We start from the raw sequence: 25,590 nt of genomic DNA, 5'->3' as shown, positions 1-25,590 counted from the left end.
GAACAACCATACCCATGTTGATTACTCTTACGAATAGTCCACATCATCCATACTTAAAAGAACTCTTTTTCAATCTATGCAACGGGAAAATTACTTGCAAAGTTGCATCATAGCTTAAAAATCCCCTTGGGTAAATTCAGATGTCTTCATCAATCTGCATGACAAGGCATAGCCATTTGCATGACAAGATATGGCCATTTGCATGACAAGACACAGCCATTTTGCATGACAAGATATGGCCATTTGCATGGCAAGATACGGCCATTTGCATGACAAGATATAACCATTTGCATGACAACATATGACCATTTGCGTGACAAGATATGGCCACTTGCATGACAAGACATGGCCATTTGCATGACAAGACATGGCCATTTGCAAGACATGGTCATTTGCATGACAAGACATGGCCATTTGCATGACAAGACATGGCCATTTGCATGACAAGATATGGGCATGCCTTAAGATAGGGTTACAACGACACCCAGATCTTTTACCTGAACTTATCCTCACATTCGTAAACTTCCTTTAGCATGATGAAATACAAAGGCATGAATGTAAGCCAGCACCCTTTATTTACAGCCATTCCCATTACACTCACCAGTGTTTGGGATGACATCCTTTGGGTCAGTACTAGCGGATATAATCAAACATTAGAATGGATTTGAATAAACATACACTGACTTGCATGAATATTTATTTTCTTTTACACATTCATTTATATGAACATTCAGCTAGAAACCTCATTTAATGAACATGCACCGACAGGAACAACGATTTGCATGAACATGTCATCACACACTTACATAAACTTACGCTGAAACCCCCATCATATATTCGCATGAACTCCAAAATGCACATGGACATATGAATAATAAACATATTTTTACCAAAATATCTATGTATTAACATAAACAATATATACACGTTTACATGAATGTTCAAAGTACTACGGGAGTCTTGAGACGGAACTCTTTTGTCGTTAAAGGTAAAAGTAGTCCTATTGTATCATATGACTTATCAAAAATGTTAGGCAGCTTTTGTAGACATAAATTTACCTGCCTTACTCTGTTTCGGGGGCAAAAAACCCCCCTATTACTACACTTAAGCCAATACCCATTTTGTCAACAACATTTATCATAGATATATACAGGTAATGTGTCATTAAACATTACCAATAAGCTCTGTCTATATGAATATAATATTTCACATACATACGCCTACAAAAAAATCTTAAAACATGTGAGCCTTTGAAAACAACAGTTCAGATATACATATATCAACCCAACAAGAATGACGCAGTCGAATGCTTTTAAAAACAAAACGCGAAAGCACTACATTCATTGTGACAGTTCTAAAGTACGGTATCAAATGACAAACACTCTCATGAACTTCACTTACGCATATCTACATAACGGAAATAACCACTGCCTTTGCTAGAAAGTATTCTGTAATAATTTGGACGTTTTATTCTATATTCTATAGGTGTAATTAATTTTGGTCAGTTAGCAAATCGTTACTCGTCCTATTCTGTGGTTGCAACGAAGAAATGCTTATACGTAATGAGCAATTTCAGCCTTACTGAAATACTGTCATAACTGTACTCAGTCTGAAAATTTATGTTTCATCTTTTTAAAGAAGAAAACTTTGTGGCTATATGCATTCCAGTTGTCTCCCCTGAATGGAACATTATCTGTCATACTCTTTTTGCGAAGTCTTTATTATTTATTTAAACCAGTTATAATTTACAAATTTTCGTTTGTTAAAGCAGGAAAAAAATTCATGATTGACAATGATGAATCCGGATAAATACAACCTTATATATACGCACAGTTATTGTTTTCAAAATTCTTTTTATGAACTTTATCAATGATACATGCAAACGTTACTGCTACTCCATTTGTCTCTTAATCAACGTTCCGTCCCCGTTATTTTGGCAACATATTTTTCCATTCTAAAGTACTGAATTGTTTAAAGTAGATTTTCTGTATTCAGTGGTCTTTTTAGTTTGTTAGTCTCAAAAGCCCACTTTATTGCAAATATAAGTAATGTTTATAATTGTTTGTTTTTTTTTTCGTCGGATAAGCCTATAATAGCTGTAACATTGTCATTTTGGCACGGAAAGTTGCTCTTATGTTTCAGATCTACGCCAAAACATTTTAACTAGTTTAGACTGGAAAAATAAATGTTCAGTAGTTTCTTTTCCTTTGTTACACAGTTCACACACGTCATCATCTTTTCTACCAGTTTTGTAAATATACACGTAAAAGATATAGATGTTAACTGTAAAACTATCAGTGTACACACATACTAAAACGTCGATGAACAAAATAATTCTTTAGAAAGCAGAGAAGCAAACAAATGGCGAATTTCATTTATCTATAGGACAGTCTCAATGAAACTTTGAAATGTTTGTAAGTTTTCTGGAAGTTTCGCTCTCAGTGACAAAACATGAAAAAAAGTTCATTTCTAAACCGCTGTCAAAGATTTAAGTTTACTAATAATAATAATACATTTGCAGCAAAATAAAGAAATCTAAATAAAAATAATCTCTCCAAAGGAAATTAATGATGTATTCTATGAGACACGTGTACATGGGAATCTCTTAGGAGAGCAACTCGCTAACCTTACTTAACTTACCGCACCAGAATACGTAGCTACATGTACGATGGCGGCAAATATTGTGGTTAAAATGTCATCATGTTAGTTACATCCACGTGACGCTGACTGTCCACAGTTTATTGAACGTCAGTGCTAAAGAATTCTTATGCATTGGGAATGACAAAAGAAGCGAGGAAAGAAAAAAAGAATTATTCTGAAAACTACTTCGTCGAACTTTTCCTTGTCTGATATCTGATGTAAAGCGAACCTGATCATTTCCAAAGTGCCGGCCGACTTCAAGGCATCAGTAGCGAGTGGTTACATCTAAAAATGAAAGCTTACACATGAAATCGACAGTATGAGTGAGTGAATGTGCTCTTGGGGTTTAACGTCGTACTCAACAATTGTTTAGTCATATGACGAAGAAGGAATCCTATGTAAGGTTGTATGTAATGTGCCTACTTGTCGCAGGGCGGATTTCCACCGCTCTTTTATCTAGTGCTGCTTCACTGAGACGACTTGCCGAAGGTAAATAAGCCGCCTCGCCAGAGCCATGATAGTGATACGGGTAAACCAGTCGTTGCACTATCCTCTTCATGCTGAACGCCAAGTGAGGAAGTTACAACTTCCTGTATTAACGCCTTAGGTATGACTCCATTCAGGATTGACCCTGAATCGTCCGCTCTACTAACTGTGCTATCCGGGCCGGTCGACAGTATGAAGTTGGTCCCTTATTCATAATGCAGGAAGTTGTATCCCTATCATCAAGTTCCCCGGACACATTTCATTTATTACTGAACTGTTCTTACTCAAATGTTTTTCCCCCACTAATACAGAAGAAGTTTTTATTGTGGGAGAAACCGGTTTGCCCGGTAAACCTTTGACAAATTACTGATAAAGTTTCACGCTTGAGCCCACACTTCGTTTTTCCCAGCAACCATAAACATTTTAAAAATTTTATTTCTGTCAGTGGGATTAGGATCTGAGTAACTGGAGTTGGGCACACTGGACTTCACAAATCCATCCGGGTTGGGGGAGTAACGCGGTGCCTCAGGCTTATCCCCTGGGGGAAAAGAATGATGAAGCTATCATGGGGCTTAGTTCTTCCCAAATTAATCTAAGGGTAACTCACACCATATAGTTGCATATCCTGTCACTGAGTAACCATGTAACGAATTTTACCTGTAAGAGACGCACAGATTTCAGCGTCAGCGTCGTCATGTTTTCACATCCGCACAAAGGGAGTCTAGTAAACAGCCGCACATAGTATTGACTGCAGGATGCAGTCATTTGTGCACGCAATTACCTGAGCAGTTTTAAAACTGGAGGTTTCTACCAAATTTCAGTCTCACATACTCCAGTCAGAAAACAGGCCTTAGTGCAAGACACGACAGGTTCAGTGAGGTGGCCTAACTGTATAGGCGAATCAGATAAACAATCCAAAATAACGTTTTCAGACGTTTTATTTGGGATATACTTACTCTGCTCAGTTGAATCAGGGTCGGAGTGACTGTTGTTGGGCAGATTTGGCTGGACCAATCCCACCGGGTTGGCGGAGTACGGTAGTGCCTCAGTTGTGCCTGGGGGGTGGAAATTATGAAGTAATCATAGGACTTATTTAGATGTTTCAGCTTTCAATTTTTAACATTACACTGTTATGCTAATGGTTTTGTAAAGTCGATACCACATTTACGGACGATCGGAGTTGATGTTAGTTCTTTCGAAATTAATATGAGGGTTACTGTCACGATATATTTCCATATCCTGTCACTGAGTAACCATGTAACAAATTTCTCCGGCAAAGGACAACTTGATTTCAGCTTGAGTGTCGTCATGGTTTTCCCAACTGAACAAAGCCTAGTTGCCTAGTCAACAGACACATATCGCATCGGCTGCAGTGTGCGAGAGTACACATGTTATCCACTGGACTGTTGCTGTCCAGTTAAAACCGGAGTATTTTCTCCAATGTCGGAAGAACAAGTATTTTTTTTCAGAAACGTTACAATGCACAAACTGCCACATGAGTGAGTGAGTGCTGAGGATTTAACCTCGTAGTTGATAGCTTTTTCTGTCATATGACGACGCAGGAGCCCGTCGAGTGCATGTACGTGTACTGCACCTCCTTGTTGCAGGACGGATTTCCACCGCTCTTTTATCTAGTGCTGCTTCACTGAGACGACTTACTGAAGGCAAGTAAGTTGTCGCATTCGAGCCATCTTACTTATACGGGTCAACCAGTCGTTGCCCTACTCCCCTAATGCTGAACGCCAAGCGCGAGAGTTGCAACTTTCTCATTAAGGCCTTAGGTGTGACCCAACCCATGATTGACATTGGATCGAGCGCCCCCACAGCGGACATTCTATCGACTGAGCCATCGCGGCCGGTTGCTGCCACAAGGATTATATAATCTGAAGACCTCCCAAATAGTGAGCACTGAAGATGGTTTGTTTCACGGCTTTTGACAGTCCCTCTAAATTAGGCCTATCATGGACTTGTTTTAATGGCCTTTATACACTTAAATACCAGAGCAGTTTTGTACGCAGTTTTAGTCTTACACACCCCACTCAGAAAGCAGTCCTTAGAGCAGGGTTGAAAGATTCAGTGAGGTGGTCTAAATATCTAATCTAATCTAATCTAATCTAATCTAATCAGAGAGACAATCCAAATTATTTAAAAGACAAGACAACAAACAATAACAACTTCAGTTATTTTGAAAGAGGAGAGGAACGGACGTTTTTCTTGCGCGCTTTGTAACTCTTTTTAAATTAACTCCTAATAGAGAAATCTTAGAGGCCATGGCATGCCCCATGTTAGAGCAATTGGAAACAGTGCACCGCACACATAAAAGAAAAAGGTTGAAAGGCAAAGCAGGGCTCGGGTGACGTGAGCGGAAAGAGACGCGTCCAGGGACTATGTAACTAACTCGCAGCGGATTAAATAAAACTGACACCATGTTGGCGCTTTGGATTGCGTGCGTCACTTTGTTTACTTTGAATTGCGATATCTCTATTGTGCAACATCACAAAGCTAAAGCTATGCCTTTTGAAATCCTGGGAATATAAGGGGTAACCCCCATCTCCGAATGCATTTAAACACGTCTTCATGTCCACATGTCAATTACTGTAAACAACCTAGAAACTTGGCCTATTTTTAAGTAATCAAATATCACTTTCGCAATAAGTTTCATCATAAATCCCAATTAAACATCACAATACCTTACTCAGCGCAATGTATACAAAAATAAACAACTTTGTTCTGGGCAAACTTTTAAGTCATTCACAGTATTATCCCGCAAAATACTACGCTTTTTTATTGGACAGCAACGGCCACGTGTGTGTGTGGGTGTGTGTGGGTGTGTGTGGTATATGGGCATGTACATGAATATTCCTATATCCTAAAGCCGATGTAATATGTCTCCGGTGACCAGGTTTATCTTTCTTTATTTGACTGTGAAGAGAATGGTCAAATCGCTTAAGAGACTCACCTGTACACTGGTCTTCTTTGTTGAAATTATGAGTTTTTCGCAGGATAAATTCGTTACATGGTTACTCAATGATACGATACGGAAACCATATCTGTCCGTATCATTTCGCTGAGAAACCATGTAACCAATATATAACTAAACATGTCTACCTGTAGGGTTAGGCGAGTGGGACAAGCCATCAGACTTGTCATAGGCCAGGGTTTCCGAAGCTGGGTAGGGTGTAGGGTAACCAGGTTCCCCAGTCTGAGGGTATACGCCTGCCTGGGGGTAACCGTAAGGGGCTGTACCGTTAGGATAGATAGCGTAGGGTGGAGCTGCGGGTGTCAGTGTCAACTGATTGGGAGCTATGAACACAAAAGGAACAAAAAATATATGAGCATAAACTAAATATGTAACTATCTTTACATAGTTGGTGCAATAATGATATACTCAAAAATTGTCCCTCTTATCATGGAAGCCACGGTTACATATGTATCAAGCGGGGAGAACCAGAACTACATGCAGACCAGACTTCATGACATAAAAGTGGACAGTCCCGGGTTGTTATACGATACGGTAACCGTAAGATGTTATAAAGCCAGGAAGTGAAATAGGTAAAAATACGGTAAAATGTGATAGATATCGTTTGATTGAGATTGGTGTTTCACGCCGTACTCAAGACGTTGGCCAGCTTTATGGTGAGAGCAAACTGGGCGGAACGAGAGAGAAACCCGACACTTACGGTCGGAGAGAAAAGCCAGCATGAGCTGGGCTTGGTGAGAGGCTTCTGGGTGGTGTGCTAATCATCTCTGCCACAGATGCCCTTGATAGATATACATATACTTCCTTCAACAAACCACAACGACAACCATCAAGAAGGCATCGGTATATACATGTAGTACTTTTCAGTTTCTTTCAGGTATTCAACCTTCGAATCGATGTCCGTGGTTTCCTGTGTAGTAGAGGAGCAGCGTAGAAGCCAGAACATACAGATAAAAGTAGGGGTGCGTAACAAGCCACCTGACTTTTACCATGATCGTATTATACTTAAAATGCTGACCATGATTGAACATGTAATTATATATACATAATTTGTCCTATTCTGAGGGTCTTATAAATCTTTATAGGTAGAAGGGGATTTTGAGCCTCATGTTGGGAAGGACAAAGAATATCCTGCTGGAAGAATTTTAGTTTCACCTTTCAGCACCAATATCTTATGATATCTGTTGTCCTCTAAAATAAACTTATGGGTGTGAATATTTAAGGCAATGTTTTTGTGCACTGGGATCTGCTTTTCCTATGTGGCATGCACGGGTGGCTCGTAATATAACGTAATATAATGTAATAATGTAATGCATGTAATGTAAATGACAGCACTGCACAACACATTAGAATGCACTACAATAAATTTATCACGTACTCTTTCCAGGGGGGATTTCAAAGGCACAGTGTTTAACTGGGATCAGTTTTTCTTATGTGGCACGTCCTCGTGTTGGTTTTTTTTTTTTTTCTCAGTAAAATCACTTGAACAGCCAGCGTTTTACACAACAAAAATAGAATGGTCATACCAACGTTTGCTCTCACAATGTTCTGAGAAGAGAGGCTCCCCCCCCCCCCCAGCATTACCTGGATGAAAACTGATCCTTTCTAAACTCTTTCTACCTTCCTGCTTCCTGCTTTATTATGAATTTCCAAAGTAGCTGTTTATATTTGATTTATTCACAAGAATATTTAAACAAAGCAAATAATACAATAAATAAAGATGGCATACAAACAGCATAAATTCGCAAGACAGAAATAAAACATTTAAAGTAATACCTGGCCTGATGAAAAGTAAGCTGGAGACCTCGTGAAAGAAGTATTTCTTAAAAGATGAAGCATAGAATTTAAGAGATCAAAGCCTTGGTAATACACAGCTGGTGAATATCTGTTCCATCCCTTAATCTGTTCCAGCTATAACGACTGAACAATTGTATGTGGTTACAAAGAGTTTCGGCCCTGTATCACTTCAGATCTATTTCGACTCTTGAATACTGAGATGAATGTTATAGATTTCAAATGGTTTGACAAACTGTTCCAAAGTCGAGTTCCTTGATCTTTAGCTGAGTAACGTGAGATTTCGGAGAGGAAGTAATAAGTAATATAAAAGAATTATACAGAAGGAACAAAGAGTTTCTGTTTAGAAAGTTTTTTTATATTGTGAATCGTACCAATATTTCCAGACAGTTGAGAAATCTTTTTTGTGTGTGTGTTCATGTGCAGGCGTATGTCCCCATTCCAGGTAACCATAGCTGTATTCATTCCAAGAAAACAAGGCAATCACCGAGCTACAGGGAGGTCACTAGAAAAGATGGCATAGTGAAGCAATTATAGTTTACACTCAGTATTGTAGTAAACATGTGAAGATCGATATACTCACGATTGGCCGAATCTTCCGACTCTTTTCTTCCGCACATCTTCTTCCTACATAGGCAAAAGCCTATCCATGCAGCATTAACTATGATCCCAAAGAAGATTCCACCAATAAGGCCTGCAAGTCTACCTGGGCTGGAATATAAGGAAATATACCATATACATGTAAAAATGCATGTTCAGAAGCACATAAAGGCCTGTTTTCTGCCAATACATTTACCACACTTTACAAAATCAACTCTGAAGTGGGATACATCAATCAGAATGAAGCAAAAATATGTCTTTAAAGAGAAATAACCAATGTCATTTTTAAATTCCTGGCTCTAAACGGTTAAGATTTTTAAACTTATGGGGCCGAATGGTAAAAGCATGGTAAAAAACTGTAAAGAGGTTTAAAACAGGGATTCTGTATTTTTGATTCTTAAGGAATGGTGATTTTAAGGTATTGACAAATCCCCCAAATTTCCAAATGTTCAAAAATTATTATTATGGTTTTGGAGAATTAAAATTACACGTAGAAGTTTATGTATGGGGATTCTGGATTTCTTTTGGTTTTGGAGGAATGATGCAGCTGTGTGGAAAAACAGAACTCTCCAGACAAATGTGCCATCTCAAGGCAGAGTCATTGTTCACGGGTTATATCTAACCACTATTAATATTTTTCAAGGCTTCCCTTCACCATGCATGCAGTCCTTGCCTTCGCTTATCTATGCACGCAGTTCTCGTCATTGGGGTGTAAAAGCATTATGGTATTTTACCTAAAGCTAAGTAAAAAACGCATTTTTAGAAGCAGGTAAAGGTCTTAAAATGAAAGTGTTAATGCTAAAAAATTTTCTGAAATGAAATTAACCAAGGGTAAAAAGTTCAAAACAAAAGTCTTAAGTGGCCTTATAAGGTTCGTAAATTTAATCAGAATCAAGAAAAATGTGTGACCTGAAAAATGCTAAACTAAGCCCATTCTTACAGAAATTGTTTGTTCGGCTAAAGGGAAATTAAAATGGAAAGAAAATTCGAAAATCGAAGTGAATCAAGATCTCAATCGTAACTTGAGAGTTTAAGTCCTTTTTAAGTTCGAACATTTGTCTGGGTTACGCACAATGAACATATAGTTTTAAAGATGCATTCAAAACCATAGAGCCTGGAACATGTTTACCTCGTTGTTTCAGAGTAACATAGAACAGTTGAGAAAACATCAAGGAAGGGAACTGTAATCAGTAACACAAGTCAACCAAAGGTGGGCCAAATCACATTTGGCATGCTTATACAGTGTGTACTACGACTTTATCTGATATGAGGAATTAGACTCAGAAACAAATCTCAAGTTGTTTCTTTCACGAGGCAATTCACATTCCATCTGGTACGTGTAACCCAGTGGCGAGACACTAGACTTCCAGTCGAATACTTGTGGAACACTGAAAGAACGTTCCAGTGTTACCGCGTCTTCAGCAGCTTAGTTTTCCGTGGACAGCCTGAATCCACGAAATGCCTCTTATGATTGTGCATTAAAGTGATGACAACACAGCATTCTGGGTAACTGTAGGCGTCTAAAAACTTGCAATTAGCATCATTTTTTTACCCAATTCAGATTAAGCCATGGTACCAGGCGCAGTGTAACTTGCAACAATTTATGAGGTTAATTGACAAGGGGTTGTGTTTCACAGCTTACGTGTGCCCATTTTCCAGCTATCACACTGTCATCGCTGCACTGGTTTTACTTTCTATGCTGTACGTCTTTTATTATGTCTTACACATGGGCTCCATTGTTCGCCGTGGGTCATTCATCCTACGCACCAACAGGTTTGCTGGAGGATCACAGGTGTTCAAGTGAGGTGTACCGGGTGTTCAAGTGAGGTGTACCGGGTGTTCAAGTGACGTACGGGGTGTTCAGGTGAGGTACTAATTTCCCAGATTCCATTTTAAAATTGGATGTTTCACTCATGGGGATTTAAAATCGGACCTTATGTCTATAGTCCATCTCTCTGTCATCTGAGCTATTGGGTGTTCTGTAGAAGCCAGGTAAGGTCATCATGCCATCGTACTATATTTTATCTTTTTCAAGAACAACAACACCGGATGGAGCATAACGGCTTTTGTCCTATCTATTTAAAACAACTAAAGATAAACATCTTTCCATTTTCAGTATAGGGGATTAAATTTTATAAGCCATTGGATTTATTTTTTCAAGCAAGTTTGTTATTTGTAATAAACAGAAAATGTATATTCAAACTTCTAAATGAGCCGTTCATATATCTGCACATGATTATTTATTTACTGCGGTACATAGTACATTGCTGGGTATTGTTGTTTATTGGCCTGTGCTATTTGTTCCGAGAAATTGCCGTGTTAAGAAATATCATTTTTCCTTATGTCCCCTGTGTTTGAAGGTATATAAACATAGAAATTTGCAGCTTTCTTTCAGGCTAACGTAAGTTAACTTATTGGGGAAGCTTACTGAACTGGTTTAAGCGAACATAAACGATAGTACGAAGTAAATGTACGTGGTAAACCTATGTAGTTTGTAACGACATTATGTGTAATGGATAACATCTTAATAGCTTCACATAACACCACATAAATATCGCTACCATAATAATGAAATACATAGTTATAGAAGCCTATTACATATGTGTCGTAGAGGTATTAATTCAGGCAAATTTTAATAGTTAGAAAAATTCGTCCCGACTTTAGTCGCTAAAACGGCGATTTCATTAAAAAGGAATGACTTTTGCCAAACAATGAAACCGCTGTATAAGTCAGTTACTGCCTTTGGTTTCCGTGTTCAAGCTAGATGATCAGCCAGTCGTGGCCGTCTTTTGTCAACTCGGTCGCTTCGCGGCCTCTGTGACAAAACACGGCCTTGACTGGGTGACCATCTGACTTGAACACCTTTACGTCAGACGTTAACTGTAACCTATAGCTTTGGCGCAAATCATTCCATGGAATGGAGTCGCCATGTAAACTAATTTATGTTATTGGTAGAGGTGTACTGCAAAAGTCCTAGGGGTCAGCTTGTGGCGCACCTCTGGTGGACGGTTTACACTTACTCATCGGCATATCTACAGCATCTTTGATTCCCTGATTCTCCGCAGCAGTAGGTATAGTCAGAAGGCTGGTTGCTCATAGGACAGTAAAATTTTCCGTAAACTGATACACTTTCACTCACGTTGATGTTGTTGTTCTGACAAATTTGGTAAGCTGAAAACATAGATTATAAAGATTTGCACTTAATTTTAGAGGTCAATCCATTTTATCTTTTAATGCATTCATGTAATTGGGGTTTAAAGGGTACACAAACCTTTGATTTTTTTTAATACTTAGAGCATGATGTCGACTTACATATTAAACTACAAAAGGTCTATCAGCTTTCTAGCTTGGAAGTAAAGGTGGCTTTAAATTACAGATCCATCAGTCAGTCCGGAAATTAAGTCCTCTGCTTTGGTGAAGTAATAGTTAAGACTAAAAGCTGTGAAAACAATTTTATTGGGAGAAGAACCGAACTGGGGTGGGGTAAATATGAAATATGGCTCAAAATTTAATATTTTTCTCAGTTGTTGGCATATGTTTGATCAAACGCACTGGACAGAGAAAAAGGGACAGAACCCTAAGAAAATGGGCAGGGGAAACCACACACTTCACTCAGTGAAATTATACATATACTGATACTGCTTTCTGGGACCGATTCCAAAAAACCGTATGAATCAAAATTTTGGTTTATGATTTTAGATATTCTTTTCTGCCCTTCAAATTAACATGTTGATCACCTCACCAATGCAGTGTGAAAACAAATGTGTTAAAACTTCAACTTCCATTTGCAAAACCAAGTGTTGGGCAAATTGCACATTGGGATGGGTGAACATACCCTTACTCCCAGGGGCAAAAACCATGTTTTTGAAACGATATTGAAGTTGTTTGTTTGGTTGGTGTACTGTGCATATATAAGTTTGTGTTTGGTTCGTGTACTGTACATATGTAAGTTTGTGTTTGTTCGTGTACTGTACATATATAAGTTTGTGTTTGGTTCGTGTACTGTACATATATAAGTTTGTGTTTGGTTCGTGTACTGTACATATATAAGTTTGTGGTTGGTTCGTGTACTGTGCATATATATGTTTGTGGTTGGTTCGTGTACTGTACATATATAAGTTTGTGTATCATCCTATTTATTCATCATTGGAAATTTTTGTGCAACAGAAAATTGAACGAGAAAGTTAATAAAAGACTGCTTTAAAACAACGCTATTGTGTGAACTGATTTAGAAAGGCGTCACTATTGCAAGGGGCGGGTCAAAGAGAACCAATGTATGTAGTTTACTCATTTACTTAATTGGTGTTTTACTCTGTACTCACGAATATTTCGCTTATACGACGGCGGTTAGCAGTGTGGTGGAACCATGTGCAGGTCGCGGGTCTTGACAAGGCAGTCGTATCTACAGATTTAGCTAGTGTTTGATTGCTTTTTAAGAGTGTCTTCCTTCAGGAGACAGACATCCTAAGTTTGCGCCCGGTCTTTCGGACCAACTGGTTATGCAGTCGCGATATCCCGACAGTTCCAAGAGATTGGATACAAACGGTATGAATTCTACATAGACACTCCACATTGTCCTTTCCGCTATTCAACTTCTGACCCCTTCGCTAAGGCAGACTGAGTCTAGGTTGAAACAGTTTATAGCGGTATAGGATCGACTTTTTATCTTAAATATGCACATTTTACCTTAAAGGTAAAAACCACGCTAACATTACGTTAATATCAGATAAACCCCATTAAATATTGTCCGGGAAAATAGTTTGATTTATTTTGTAGAATATTATTTGACCTAATAAAATGTATTCATATATAACTATATAACTTTGGGATTGTACTGTGGTCTTTTCTGATCATATTGGGAACAGCGATGACACTTTAGCTCTTTGCCACTTGACACACTAAATTTCAACACTTAAAATTCATCTCCAATTTAAGTACTGGGGCCTGATTTATGATTCTTACCTCGGAATCACGAAGTCATCCTAGACTTAAGTCGGAAATTTAATCATTAAATTTAGCACGTTTGTTCGCCGTATTTTTGCTGCAATTTGTTGCACAATAGTTTACCAAGATTTTACGTTATCAAGCAATATTTTCACTTTGTTGAAGTAGCAATTTTAAAGTGGTGCGAAATTGTGATTTAAGTAAGATGGCTTCGTATTCCGGGGATTGGAGATAGGTAGTTTTATACAAATCTCACTGTCGCTGTAACTATCGCTGTCAGTGTCGATATCGAAGTCTCCACCAAATGTTCCTCTGGTACGAAAACTTCCACTGGAACGAAAACTTCCACCGAAACGAGAACCTCCACCGAAACGAGAACCTCCACCGCCACGTCTACCTCGAGCTGTGGTCACCTTTAGTCCTGAAGAAGAGTTCATCATTAATAACGGGTTACGTTAGTACATGAGTTCTCTATAACGTTCATTGAAAACACTTATACTCTTATACCTGTACCCGTCTACATATCAGTATTTCACATGTGGGACGTTAGTAATGCATCAAGGTCGGTCAGGGTAAATACACTGGGAACTCCGGTTTCCTTCACACACAACTTTAAAAATAACCGCCATCGTGTAAATGAAAAATTTCTGAGTATGGCGTTCTTAAAACGACAATCAAATAAGTAAACAAATTAAAAAAAAAAACCCTGTAATGTATGATTTACACCAGCACATTGATAATATATGCTCATAATCTTTTGAAATCCCTTGCCACCACACGCACCTCGCACATTTCCCAACATATCACAAATTCAACCTACATGCAATCTCTAGATAGGTGGGTATGGTAACCCCTCATGTAACAGTTTTCACTTCTACACAAATTCGACAAAATTGAAATATATTTTAGTTGTAGCGGATTAACAAGTTAAGTTAAGGTTGACGATTGGTAAATGGATGTCTGTATACGGATACATATGTAATTAAAAATCGTGGAAAAACGCACCTTCGTCTATTTAAAAGGCCAGAACTTCCGGGTTCTAAACAGCTCTGGAACCTTCCCTATTTGGCTGAGATGGTAGTATCGCTGCTTTGAAGCCCCCAAATTATACATGACTTGCCGATAAAAAGCATGTCTTTCCTACCTTCCTACCATAATTTTAATTACCAAGTCATATAAAATCGCACCTCGGGCTAACTGATTGTGCCCCGAAAGAACCGTTTTATCCCCAAAACAATCTAAAACGCGTCATGGTTATTTCAAAGACTAGAAGCTCTAGGGAACAGGTAACTTCAGGATAGCATAAAAAGTCGGTTTATATCCATACACATTTAAATTGCCACCCAAACACGGCTTTTACAAAATACCGAAAGAACATTATCCGATAAAATTTATAACCGGCGGAATATACGTGTATTAGAGAGAAATCGGCCGTGAACTTTTGATACTGTGTAACGTCTAGCTCACATCGGAGACCACGTCAACATCAAAATTCGTGTATGATAACAGAGCCTTAAGATGAGCAAAACGGCTCATCGAAAATGTCTGCCAAAATGTACGTGTAATTTTCAAAAGTCCGGTAAATTTACACTCGCCGACGGCTTTGCGGCCTTCTAGACCTTTTTTTTTTATCTCACCCCGTGTCATATACGAGGCTAAGCCCATCATATCGCGCTTTTGTGGACTGCTTACAATTGTCAAGACAGTAATACATTTCAGGTGATGCAATTGATCGCGCGCTCCACAGGCGCACCCGCGCATGACTGATATTCCGTGTGACGGCACATGAACCCGCTATCAAGGCGTCAATACATGATCATTTTAAAAACATTCGGTACTTCATGCTTGTACTTGACTATCCAATAATCTTTTAAAACAATGTTGTGGACCTTTGCGAGTTGAGTTGTTCTATACTTTGGAATACTCAGTTATAAGATTGTGACATATATTTAGATGATGTCACCAAGTCAACTGGTTAAAGATGGCGTGACGTGGCCAGTAGCAGAAAAAAGATTTTAGTTCGACTAAGATTCTGTGAAGAAAATTATCCTATAAAGGTCAGTGCCAATTTTTTTTCAAAACGTGCGCAAATGTCTCTTACTGCGAAGTGGCTTTTGCTGAGATAAATAAAGCTACGTAAATAGAGATACAATGTGTTAACCGGATGCACAAGTCGTCCGAGGTTATGACGGCAGCGGTCTCCGCGCATAAGTAAAAATAAGTGATCTTCAGGCCAGATTTTCGTGCTTCCACATGTATTACTTGAGAGGCATCCGTGGCTCAGTTGGTTAGCACGCTATAGCAGCGTAATGACCCAGGAGCCTCTCCCAAATGTGGTGTCTGTGACTTTAAGTTCAGCTCATGCTGGCTTACCTCTCTGGCCGTACGTGGGAAGGTCTTCCAGCAACCTGCGGATGGTCGCGGGTTTCTCCTGGGCTCTGTCCGTTTTTCTCCCACCACAATGATGGCTGGCGTCGTATAAGTGAGATTATTCTTGAGAACGGCGTAAAACACCAATCAAATAAATAAATAAATAAATAAATAAATAAACGTATTAACTGTTTTGCTTTGGAGAGTCTTCCTTAGGTATTTCTGGTACGAAATGTAAATTTTACCACCCTTTGAGGGAACAGAAGTTATACCGTGTTGTTCCTGTTGACATGGTCCTCATACATGCAACTCCTGATGCCACAAGTTGTAAGCGTATATGGCTGGACTGAGAACGTACATGCATGTTATACATATGCACATTTATTACATTCACATGTATGGACTTAGACCCCAGGATAGTGCTTCAAAGAGTTTTCACAGTTTGCCATCCTCCATCTCTTCTGGTATGTCGGCTATATGTGCACATAGTCAGGATGGTTCTTTGGTTAGAGCGTCCGACGCGAAATCGGGAGATCTAGTCGTGACATACCAAATACTTAATATGATATTATGTATAATGTGACTGGCTTTAATGTCATGTGTGGTGAATGACACTTCAGTGGCGGCAGAACTTTGTGGTGGCATGAACTCGCCCTGCCACAAAAGACCCAGCATATGCACACACACCTAATAACTCCTCGTCGTTATATGACATACTCTCAACGTGCGATGTAAAAATCAACGCAGAGATTTATACATACGTAGATATGATGTGTTTTATGTCAGTGGCTCTGTGACATATTTAAGGTGTATGTATGCACAGTGGCAAATCTGTATTTATACTCTTGACGGATATTAAGTTACGGAGATCTCTAGTTTCTTCCGGGTTCTCCAGAAACGTTTTTGTACATGACCCCTTTAGAGCAATACCTTAAGCTTGTTTGGCTTGTCAAGACTGTGTCAAAAAATTAATGTAACACTAGGTATGTTTTCTCTGTACAGTCATTTTAATATTTGTAGTTCTTAGCGCTAAAGCGAAAATAACAATATATTAATTTTATGTAAAATGTCAGAGTCAAACATTTATGCGATCGCTGTGAGTTTAAGTCCAGTCCAGCTCATGCTGGCTTCCTCTGCGGCCGTAAGTGGGAAGGTCTTCCAGCAACCTGCGAATGGTCGTGGGTTTCCCCCGGGCTCTGCCCGGTTTCCACCCACCATAATGCTGACCGCCGTCGTATAAGTGAAATATCCTTGAGTAAGGCGCAAAACATCAATAAAATAAATAAATAAATAAATCAAACATTTATAAAGGTATTTATTTTGATTACATTGGATAGCTCTTTCACTAGAAACGTTATTTTATTACTATTTTGCTGCCACAAGACGTGGTATGTAGTGCAAATTGAACAAAAATCGAAAACTTCAGCAACAAAACATGTTCATGAAGGGCCTGACAGGTTTGAATGCTTACACGATATCGTGTATATACACGATATAAAAGGTAAAGCTTTAAAATTAGATGAAAAGTTTAATTAATAATTTTACTGCTTTATACAACTTTCAATGCGAATAACAAAAAATAGTTTTCCAGTTATAAGACGTAATGATGTAAGTGAAATTCAGCCATAAATGAAAGTAATATCTTTCAAAATATGTTTTGAAGTAAGTATACATACACTCAAAATATGCTTTATGACATCAGGATATTGTTTCATAGTATATATTTGGTACATGTTTAAAATTTTGCTTTCATAGTAGTCTTTATCCATTAAAACTACAGTAGAACCTTTGTCAGGTTTCTCTGTCATTATGTTCGTTCTGTCTTGTAAATGTTTCAGAGCACCCCTTTGATTGTTATTAAGATTGCTTTTTACCTGTTTCCTTTTCTTAGTACCTTGTAAGGAATATGATTTGTGAAGACTATAAATATGCTTGAGTCATGGGTTCTGAATTTTGGGTGAAAATACCCTTCTTTTTTTTACCACTGAAATGTCATCATTTTTAATATCATAAAATATTCGTGTAGATGCAGTTTCTTTGTGAAATTAGAAATAGCACTCTTCAGCTCAGTAAAATTTCCATAAGAAATAGGAAGGTGGGATTTTCCCTTAGGAGTAGGACAGTGGGGTTTCCATTAGGAGTAGGGGAGTGGGGTTTCTATTAGGAGTAGGGGAGTGGGATTTTCCATTAGGAGTAGGGAGTGCGGTTTCCTTTAAGAGGTGACGAGTAGGATTTTCCATTTGTTGTAGGGGAGTGGGGCTTCCATTAGGAGTAGGGAAGTGGGATTTTTCATTATGAGTAGGGGAGTGGTGTTTACATTAGGAGTAGGGGTGTGGAATTTCTATTAGGAGTAGGTGAGTAGGATTTTCCATTTGTAGTAGAGGAGTGGGATTTACATTAGGAGTAGGGGAGTGGGATTTTCCATTAGGAGTAGAGGAGTGGGGTTTCCGTTAGGAGTAGGGAAGTGGGATTTTCCATTAGGAGTCAGGAAGTAGTGTTTCTGATAGGAGTAAGGGAGTAGGGTTTCCATTATGAATGGGGGAGTAGGATTTTCCATTTGTAGTAGGGGAGTGGGGATTCCAATAGGAGTAGGAAAGTGGGATTTTCCATTATGAGTAGGGGAGTGGGGTTTCCATTAGGAGTAGGGAAGTGGGATTTTCCATTAGGATTATTGGAGTGGTGTTTCCATTAGGAGTAGGGCTGTGGTGTTTCCATTAGGAGTAGGGAGTGGGATTTCCATTGTGAGTAGGGGAGTGGGATTTTCCATTAGGAGTAGGGGAGTGGGATTTTCCATTAGGATTATTGGAGTGGTGTTTCCACTATGAGTAGGGGAGTGGTGTTTCCATTAGGAGTAGGGAGTGGGATTTCCATTATGAGTAGGGGAGTGGGATTTTCCATTATGAGTAGAGGAGTGGGAGTTCCATTAGGAGTAGGGGAGTGGTATTTCCATTAGGAGTAGGGGAGTGATGTTTCCATTAGGAGTAGGGGAGTAGGATTTTCCATTTGTAGTAGAGGAGTGGGATTTCCATTAGGAGTAGGGGAGTGGGATTTCCATTAGGAGTAGGGGTGTAGGATTTTCCATTTGTAGTAGAGGAGTAATATTTCCATTAGGAGTAGGGGAGTAGGATTTTCCATTTGTAGTAGAGGAGTGGAATTTACATTAAGAGTAGGGAAGTAGGATTTTCCATTAGGAGTAGAGGAGTGGGATTTCCGTTAGGAGTAGGGGAGAGGGATTTTCCATCAGGAGTAGAGGAGTGGCATTTCCTTTAAGAGTAGGGCAATAGATTTTCCGTTAGCAGTAGGGAAGTGGGATTTCCATTAGGAGTAGGGCAGTGGGATTTTCCATTAGGAGTAGAAAAGTGGGATTTCCATTTGGAGTAATGGAGTGGGGCATCCATTATCAGTAGAAAAGTATGGTATCCATCAGGAGTAGGCATGCTCAATTGAATTACACTTTTACGGGGACCCTTAGCCCTTGTACATGCCTCTCATCCTATAAACTTTATATTTACAATTAACCCCAACAATGACAAAGGATATGCTGACATTTAAATTAGCCAAACTCGCTTACAGTCCAATGAACGACTTTGTAGTACATTTATGGGAAAAATATTTCTAAAAATCAGTAAACACATTAGGGTATGTACCCAAAATATTATGACTAAATCCCCACTATTACCCTTTTTTAAAATCATTTCCTGAGGATAATGCAAAACGTTTTCATATGAAACAGCACTTCATTCAGATATTCAAGGCGGAACTTTTACTGTGAGGGTATTACTATATTATTGTTTGCTTTCTTTAGTTAAGGTCTGTTGCAATACAGACCCAAATCCCTGTAAACTTAATTCTATATTTACATTTACCAGGCAACCAACAACAAGATGTGTATATATATATATATATATATATATATATATATATATATATATATATATGCACTGTCCAATATACGGTCACATGACATTCAGCAAAGCATGTTATTATACCTCATTTGGCTATTCTCCGTTTCCCAACTATCACGCGCCCAAGGAATGTAACGTCACGCTTGCAAAGTAGTATCCCACGTCCACAAGGCAATATCCAACGAACACATACCATGAGTCCACGGCTGTTATCTACTTTTGTTAACTCTCCGACGTCTGCTTAGTCGCAAAGTAAACAATGGTTTACAGTTAAAGCTCCGTTATCGACGTACAAATCCGGCGACTTAAACATAACCCGAAAAGTTACATTTTTTTCGGTATAATAAAACTTACGTTGCATGCTGTGGTATGGGATGTGAGGAACTGCCAGCTCTTGACAAGGATCATATATCCTTTCTTTCGAGCTGACAGTTCCTCATATCCCATCCCACAGTATCCACTTTCTGTACAATGCACAACGATCACGCTCTGGAGCAAAGCGATACTTTAGGTTCACGACACAGTGGACATCGATCTCGTGCTAATATCCAACGCGCATTACGCGCATTTATTCTGCTACGTCTACCTTTGTGTGCTCCAATTTGTGTGCTTCCTGAAGTCTGCTTGTTTGTAACATAAGCAATTTGGAGATGGGAATACAAATTTTATTTATTTATTTATTTGATTGGTGTTCTACTCCTTATTTGGTGGCAGGAAACCGGGTAGAGCCCGAAAGAAACCCACCACCATCCGCAGGTTGCTGACAGACCTTCCCACGTACGGCCGGATAGGAAACTACTTTTATGATTACATATGTGAAAAAAAGGTTTCTGTAATATTTTTTATCAACAGAGAAAAATATACATACAGAATATTTATTTCTTATTTGATTGATGTTTTACGCCTTACTAAAGAACATTTCACTTACATGACGGCGTCCAGCATTATGTGGGAGGAAACCGGGCAAAGCCCGAGAGAAACCCTCAACCATCCGCAGGTTGCTACTAAACCTTCCAAAGCACGGCCCACAAAAAAAAACTAAAAAAAAGTTTGAGATTCAACTGACAACGACGATTTCGCCGCGCTGGTACGCTTTTCACTTCGGCCACGAAGGTCTCCACTGAGATAAAATAATTTCTCTTGAATCAAAACTTTGATTGGAGACTAAAAACTTATACGCATACTCACCAATAACTAGCAGAATGGTAACCACAAAGACAATATGTCTGGAAATGTGCCTCGAAACCGTCATTGTGGGTGCCTTTGCCGCCTCAGATATGGTGTGCTTTAAGACCGTCACTACTATTTGTAGACAAAATAACATAACAAGCTATGCCACAGCGAGCTAGTTTTACATCTTCCTGGTTTCATTGAAATACCGGAACACGATACGTGAAGCAATCATTGTCACTTCTATTTTGTTACCTAGTTCTGCTTGCACCTTGGTGCTAGAGAGCGTATGATTTGCTTCTTTTTACACTCTCTATACTGTAAGTCTTATTATAATGTATTCTGCATAAACCAGAATTCTGCTGGTAGACTAGTCATGACTGAGGTTTGATCCCTTTGCACTGTTTTAATATTATTGTATGTTAAATGTGATAACACAACAGTTTGAGTAATTCTATACTGGTGACGTCTAATACATTTTTCACCCAATTCTCCTTAAGCCATGGTGCTAGGGAGCATATAATTTCCTACTGTTTAATCATTTACGGGAACAATTAGAGTAAAGCTCTGACTGAGATAAATTGACAAGAGATCGTATTTTACCGGTTATGTGTAAACATTTAAAAATTACCGCACAGTCGTCCGTGCTCTGACTTTACTCTACGTGCTGGGAGTCTTCCATTGTATGTCAGACAAATTCGCGCAAACGTGAATTTAGTCGCACCATCTTCGAGAACCTCACCGGTTGCAACCATAACTCGGCAAACCTTTAACACGTGACTGGAAATTTCGTGATCTGACGCATCTGTCCTAGTTTTACACTCTGAAATTAGCCCAAGTTTAGTACAATCACGAAAGATAAATACAACCTGTAGTAATACGTATCTGTGAAAAGTCCTCCATAGACGCATAAATATTTGCAAAGCCTCAGTTGCTCCTTCTGCTCGAGACCAGCTGCCTACTGGTGGCTTGGCTGCAAATGTAAGTCAGGAAATTTGTCAGATAACTAGCAAGGGCGGCGACTTGTGCCGGGCTCTGCATTCTGTTTGGGAGGCTTCCGTGACCTTGTGGTTAGTGTACCTTTCACCAATGTGGTGGCTATGAGTTCAAGTCTAGCTCATGCTAGCTGCCTCTCAGGGCGTACGAGGGAAGGCCTGTCAGCAACCACCAAATGGTCGTGGGTTTTCCCCGGGTTCTGTCCGGTTTCTCTCCATTATAATGCTGTCGTATAAGTGAAATATTCTTGAGTATGGAGTAAAATACCAATTAAACAAATATATCAATCAGTAAAATGATTAAAATATAGTCGCCGTCATACACGGACCTTACAGAAGTGAAAATTCTTGAGAACAGCGGTTGGTAACCCCATGTAGACCAATATAAGCTATTCGACCTGCCGATAAAAATTATTTCAACAAATAAATAAGTTTAAAAAATAAATGAATGAATAAATAAATAAGTAAATAGACTAGAACTGAACGCTGCTATACAATGTGTATATATGCCTTCTTTTTACATCGATTTTAGCGTCTGCTTCAGAACAAATCTGTATGATAATTTCTGCATGACAGACTACATGAGTTCTATATGGATTATATGCTTTGTGGGAAGACCACAGGCTTTTCTGATATAACTGAGATAAGACGTAATCCATATGAGACAAATGAACAGTCCTCGTGAGCAAACTATCTTGGCAAACGACTTCAAGTTTTCAAATTTTAGTCGAAATGTTGGTGTGTCTTCAAAGACCTTACCGCTTCTAGAATCTAGAATCTAGAATTTCCCACGAAAAAATAGAAAAAAAAACATTGTCTCACCAAAACGTGGTGTCACGATCGTCTGCAAGCTAGTCTCCATACTTAATAACAGGATTTCTATCTGACATCCCCGATTCGGTCAGTCACAGTAAGATTACAACAACAATATCTCCCAGGTGCTTTCCATTTGTCATTCACTCTGGATTTTGTTAATTATCTGTGTGTATGACTATCTGCTCTTTCAGCAGAGATAGAAAACGGAACCTTTAATCGAAATTTTTAACGATATTAAGACGGCTGCCATTATGGTGGGACGAAACCGGACAGATCCAAGGGGAAATCCACAACCATCAGCAGGTTGCTGCAGACCTTCCCACTTACGGCCGGAGAGTAAGCCAGCATGAGCTGGACTTGAACTCACAGCGACCGCATTGGTGAGAGGCTTCTGGGTCATTACGCTGCGCTAGCGCGCTAACCGACTGAGCCACGGAGGCCCCTGTCATGTTTGAAGTAATCGGCATGACACCTTTTTGGCAGTATGGACTCGCCCGCCATAAAAAGACACAGTATATGTACACACACTCAATAGTCAGTGATACTTGTTATACCTTTAACAACCCGCATCTTTAAACACTATATTGTATTTTTGGTTTTTTTATTTGTCAGTGTCTGGCCTACATTTTTTTTCTCTGTGGACTGACTCACCTTTGAAAGCTGTAATATTCCATCCGGATTTAGACGCTCTCATCAGTAAGAGTCCATATATTTTTGCAATTATTTGTATTGTTTAGTATATTATTGTCATTTGTTTTATTTGTATATTTTGTTAGAGTATATGCATTTAACTTATTCAAGCGCCTTCGTGTTTCTTTGTTTGATCTTGTGTAAGGCCTATCGCTCATATGAGAGTTAAAAAAGTCAGTCGTTTCTCATCTTTACTCTCCGATAGTTGTACACTTACATACTATTAAAGGGAACATTATTTAATATGTTTCATTATCCCTCCCCATTTACAATTATAAAATGAATGATTGTATATAAATGAATGATATATTTGTACTTTCTCATAAAGCTAACCTATGCATTCATACGGAATTAATATTGATTTTCTTGATTTTAATATTGATTAATATTGATTTTCATATAAATATTGATTTTCATATAAATACTAAATACTTATAACATACATATTCACATAAATATGTTTTATGATGTTCTGATCACTGCCTTACTAAAAGTCTTACTAAAAATGGGCCATCGCATGATTTCATATCTCCTCAATCGGGATTGAACAAGCTTTAATCCAGCCAGTGTACTACATGTAACTTCTTCGTGTATACAGTATTTATGGTTATACTTTGTTAGTGCCTATAAAGTTGGCTTTGATTTTTTTTCTTTTGTACAACATTGGAGAATAAACTAATCAAAATGAAATCAAAAATGTATCCGATAGACGTTGGAGGTGGGATTTACGAGTGGATTAAAATCACCAGGATTTTTCTGTGGTAGTTTTCATGCCCACAGACGACCTCTACACTGGCTAGTCACAGTGGCACAAAACAATTTGTCGTGATCGGAAGGTATGCTGCTTAAAACTACCCACAAGCGCCATCAACCGCTTACAATCATCGGGGTAGCTGGGAAAATGAGAGTGGGGAAATCTAGAAATTCAAAGTCAAACGCCGGGTGTGGCCTGCTATGTGTACGCCAGCAGTTTGCAGTCGACGGCCTCTCCAAACAGCCACACCCGGCTGAACTTCTAATGGTTACATGAAAGGCTACTACAAAACCACCTTTATGGATTTAAGTCAACGGACCGGATACGTTAAGGCGGACAGTCGGCCCCAGTGCAAAACACTCTGCCCCTCAAGCAACAAAACTGACTATAGCTGTGAGAGACGTTACTGACACACTCCCGAAAGGCTACATTTTTGTTCAGCTCTGTTTAATCTTTTTTTTTTCTATTATTTGGCAATTTAGCGACTCATACAGCTCAAAAATGCAATGGTGCGAAAATGGGCCGAAAGATCCTGTCACACAGAAATATCGTTTTGTTGTTTTTTTTTTTGCGTTACACACTATAGAGCGGGGAAAAATCACTAAACCGCATATGATACTTTCTGAACAATTCTTGAGCACGTGGGTATGCAGCGGTCGGCTAAATAAATATATAACAATTGTAACTTTCAGCCTTATACTTCCGATACGCATAACGGTAACATGTTAATCTTAATGATAGCTAGGCCATATAGTTCTCAAACGTTATAGGCAATAACATAACTTATCCATTCTAATTTATGATAATAATTATTTAATGCAAGACGGCCATATCTTTACACATACAAAAGTGTGTTTCCAAAGAAAGAAAGGAAAAGTACAGAAAAGGAAGAAGCACCAAGATTCGAGCCCTTTCTCCAGGTGCAACAGGTTTTTAGGGCGCTTCGACTAAGGTTTATATTTCTGATTTAGAAATTTACAGAAATGAGCTGAAATTTTGAAATTTACACTTTCTTACTGTTCCTTTCTGGGGCAAATTCTCCGCTTTACCGTACGATCGCCTTTAAAGACGTGTACATAAAAAAGGAAAACATTTTTTCGTTTTTGAGGTATATTTTATACTTTATGCATAAATCCCAGAAATGGGTCGGGAATATTTGGAAATGACGTCATCGATAAACATACTGAGAACAAGGAAATAGCTTGGCGGCCCCAGATTGGGCTCTCCATCCAATAAAGTTATTTTGACAGTTACAAAAGTTGGTTTCACCACAGCAGGCTACTTAATTTCCTTGTTGAACGATGGGACCCTTAGAAATACTGAAGTTTTAAGCTATTTTTACACTTTAAGAAGAAAGCTAAGAAGCATTCTTGTACCTTTTAAATGTTACACCACATTCTAAACTCAAGCCAAGCCAAGTCAAGCTTTTCATGTATCCTTTAAGCT

At 38.8% G+C, this 25,590-nt stretch overlaps 1 protein-coding gene across 1 annotated transcript; it reads right to left on the bottom strand.

The window, feature by feature from the left end:
* Positions 1 to 632: 632 nt before the first annotated feature.
* Positions 633 to 21,011, bottom strand: LOC135464813 (uncharacterized). Its single transcript, XM_064742371.1, has 7 exons — positions 20,908 to 21,011; positions 13,701 to 13,865; positions 11,521 to 11,671; positions 8,484 to 8,611; positions 6,235 to 6,429; positions 4,083 to 4,181; positions 633 to 2,925 (listed from the first exon to the last, which is right to left on the bottom strand). Exons 1-7 carry the CDS (start codon positions 20,969 to 20,971, stop codon positions 2,906 to 2,908), a joined length of 822 nt encoding a protein of 273 aa, XP_064598441.1. The 5' UTR covers positions 20,972 to 21,011; the 3' UTR covers positions 633 to 2,905.
* Between the last annotated feature and the right edge of the window lie 4,579 nt (positions 21,012 to 25,590).

The sequence above is a fragment of the Liolophura sinensis genome, chromosome 4 (assembly GCF_032854445.1).
Source record: "Liolophura sinensis isolate JHLJ2023 chromosome 4, CUHK_Ljap_v2, whole genome shotgun sequence".
Lineage (NCBI taxonomy): Eukaryota > Metazoa > Mollusca > Polyplacophora > Chitonida > Chitonidae > Liolophura > Liolophura sinensis.
The sequence above is the reverse complement of the archived record's forward strand: the minus strand, read 5'-3'. Positions and strand labels throughout refer to the sequence as shown.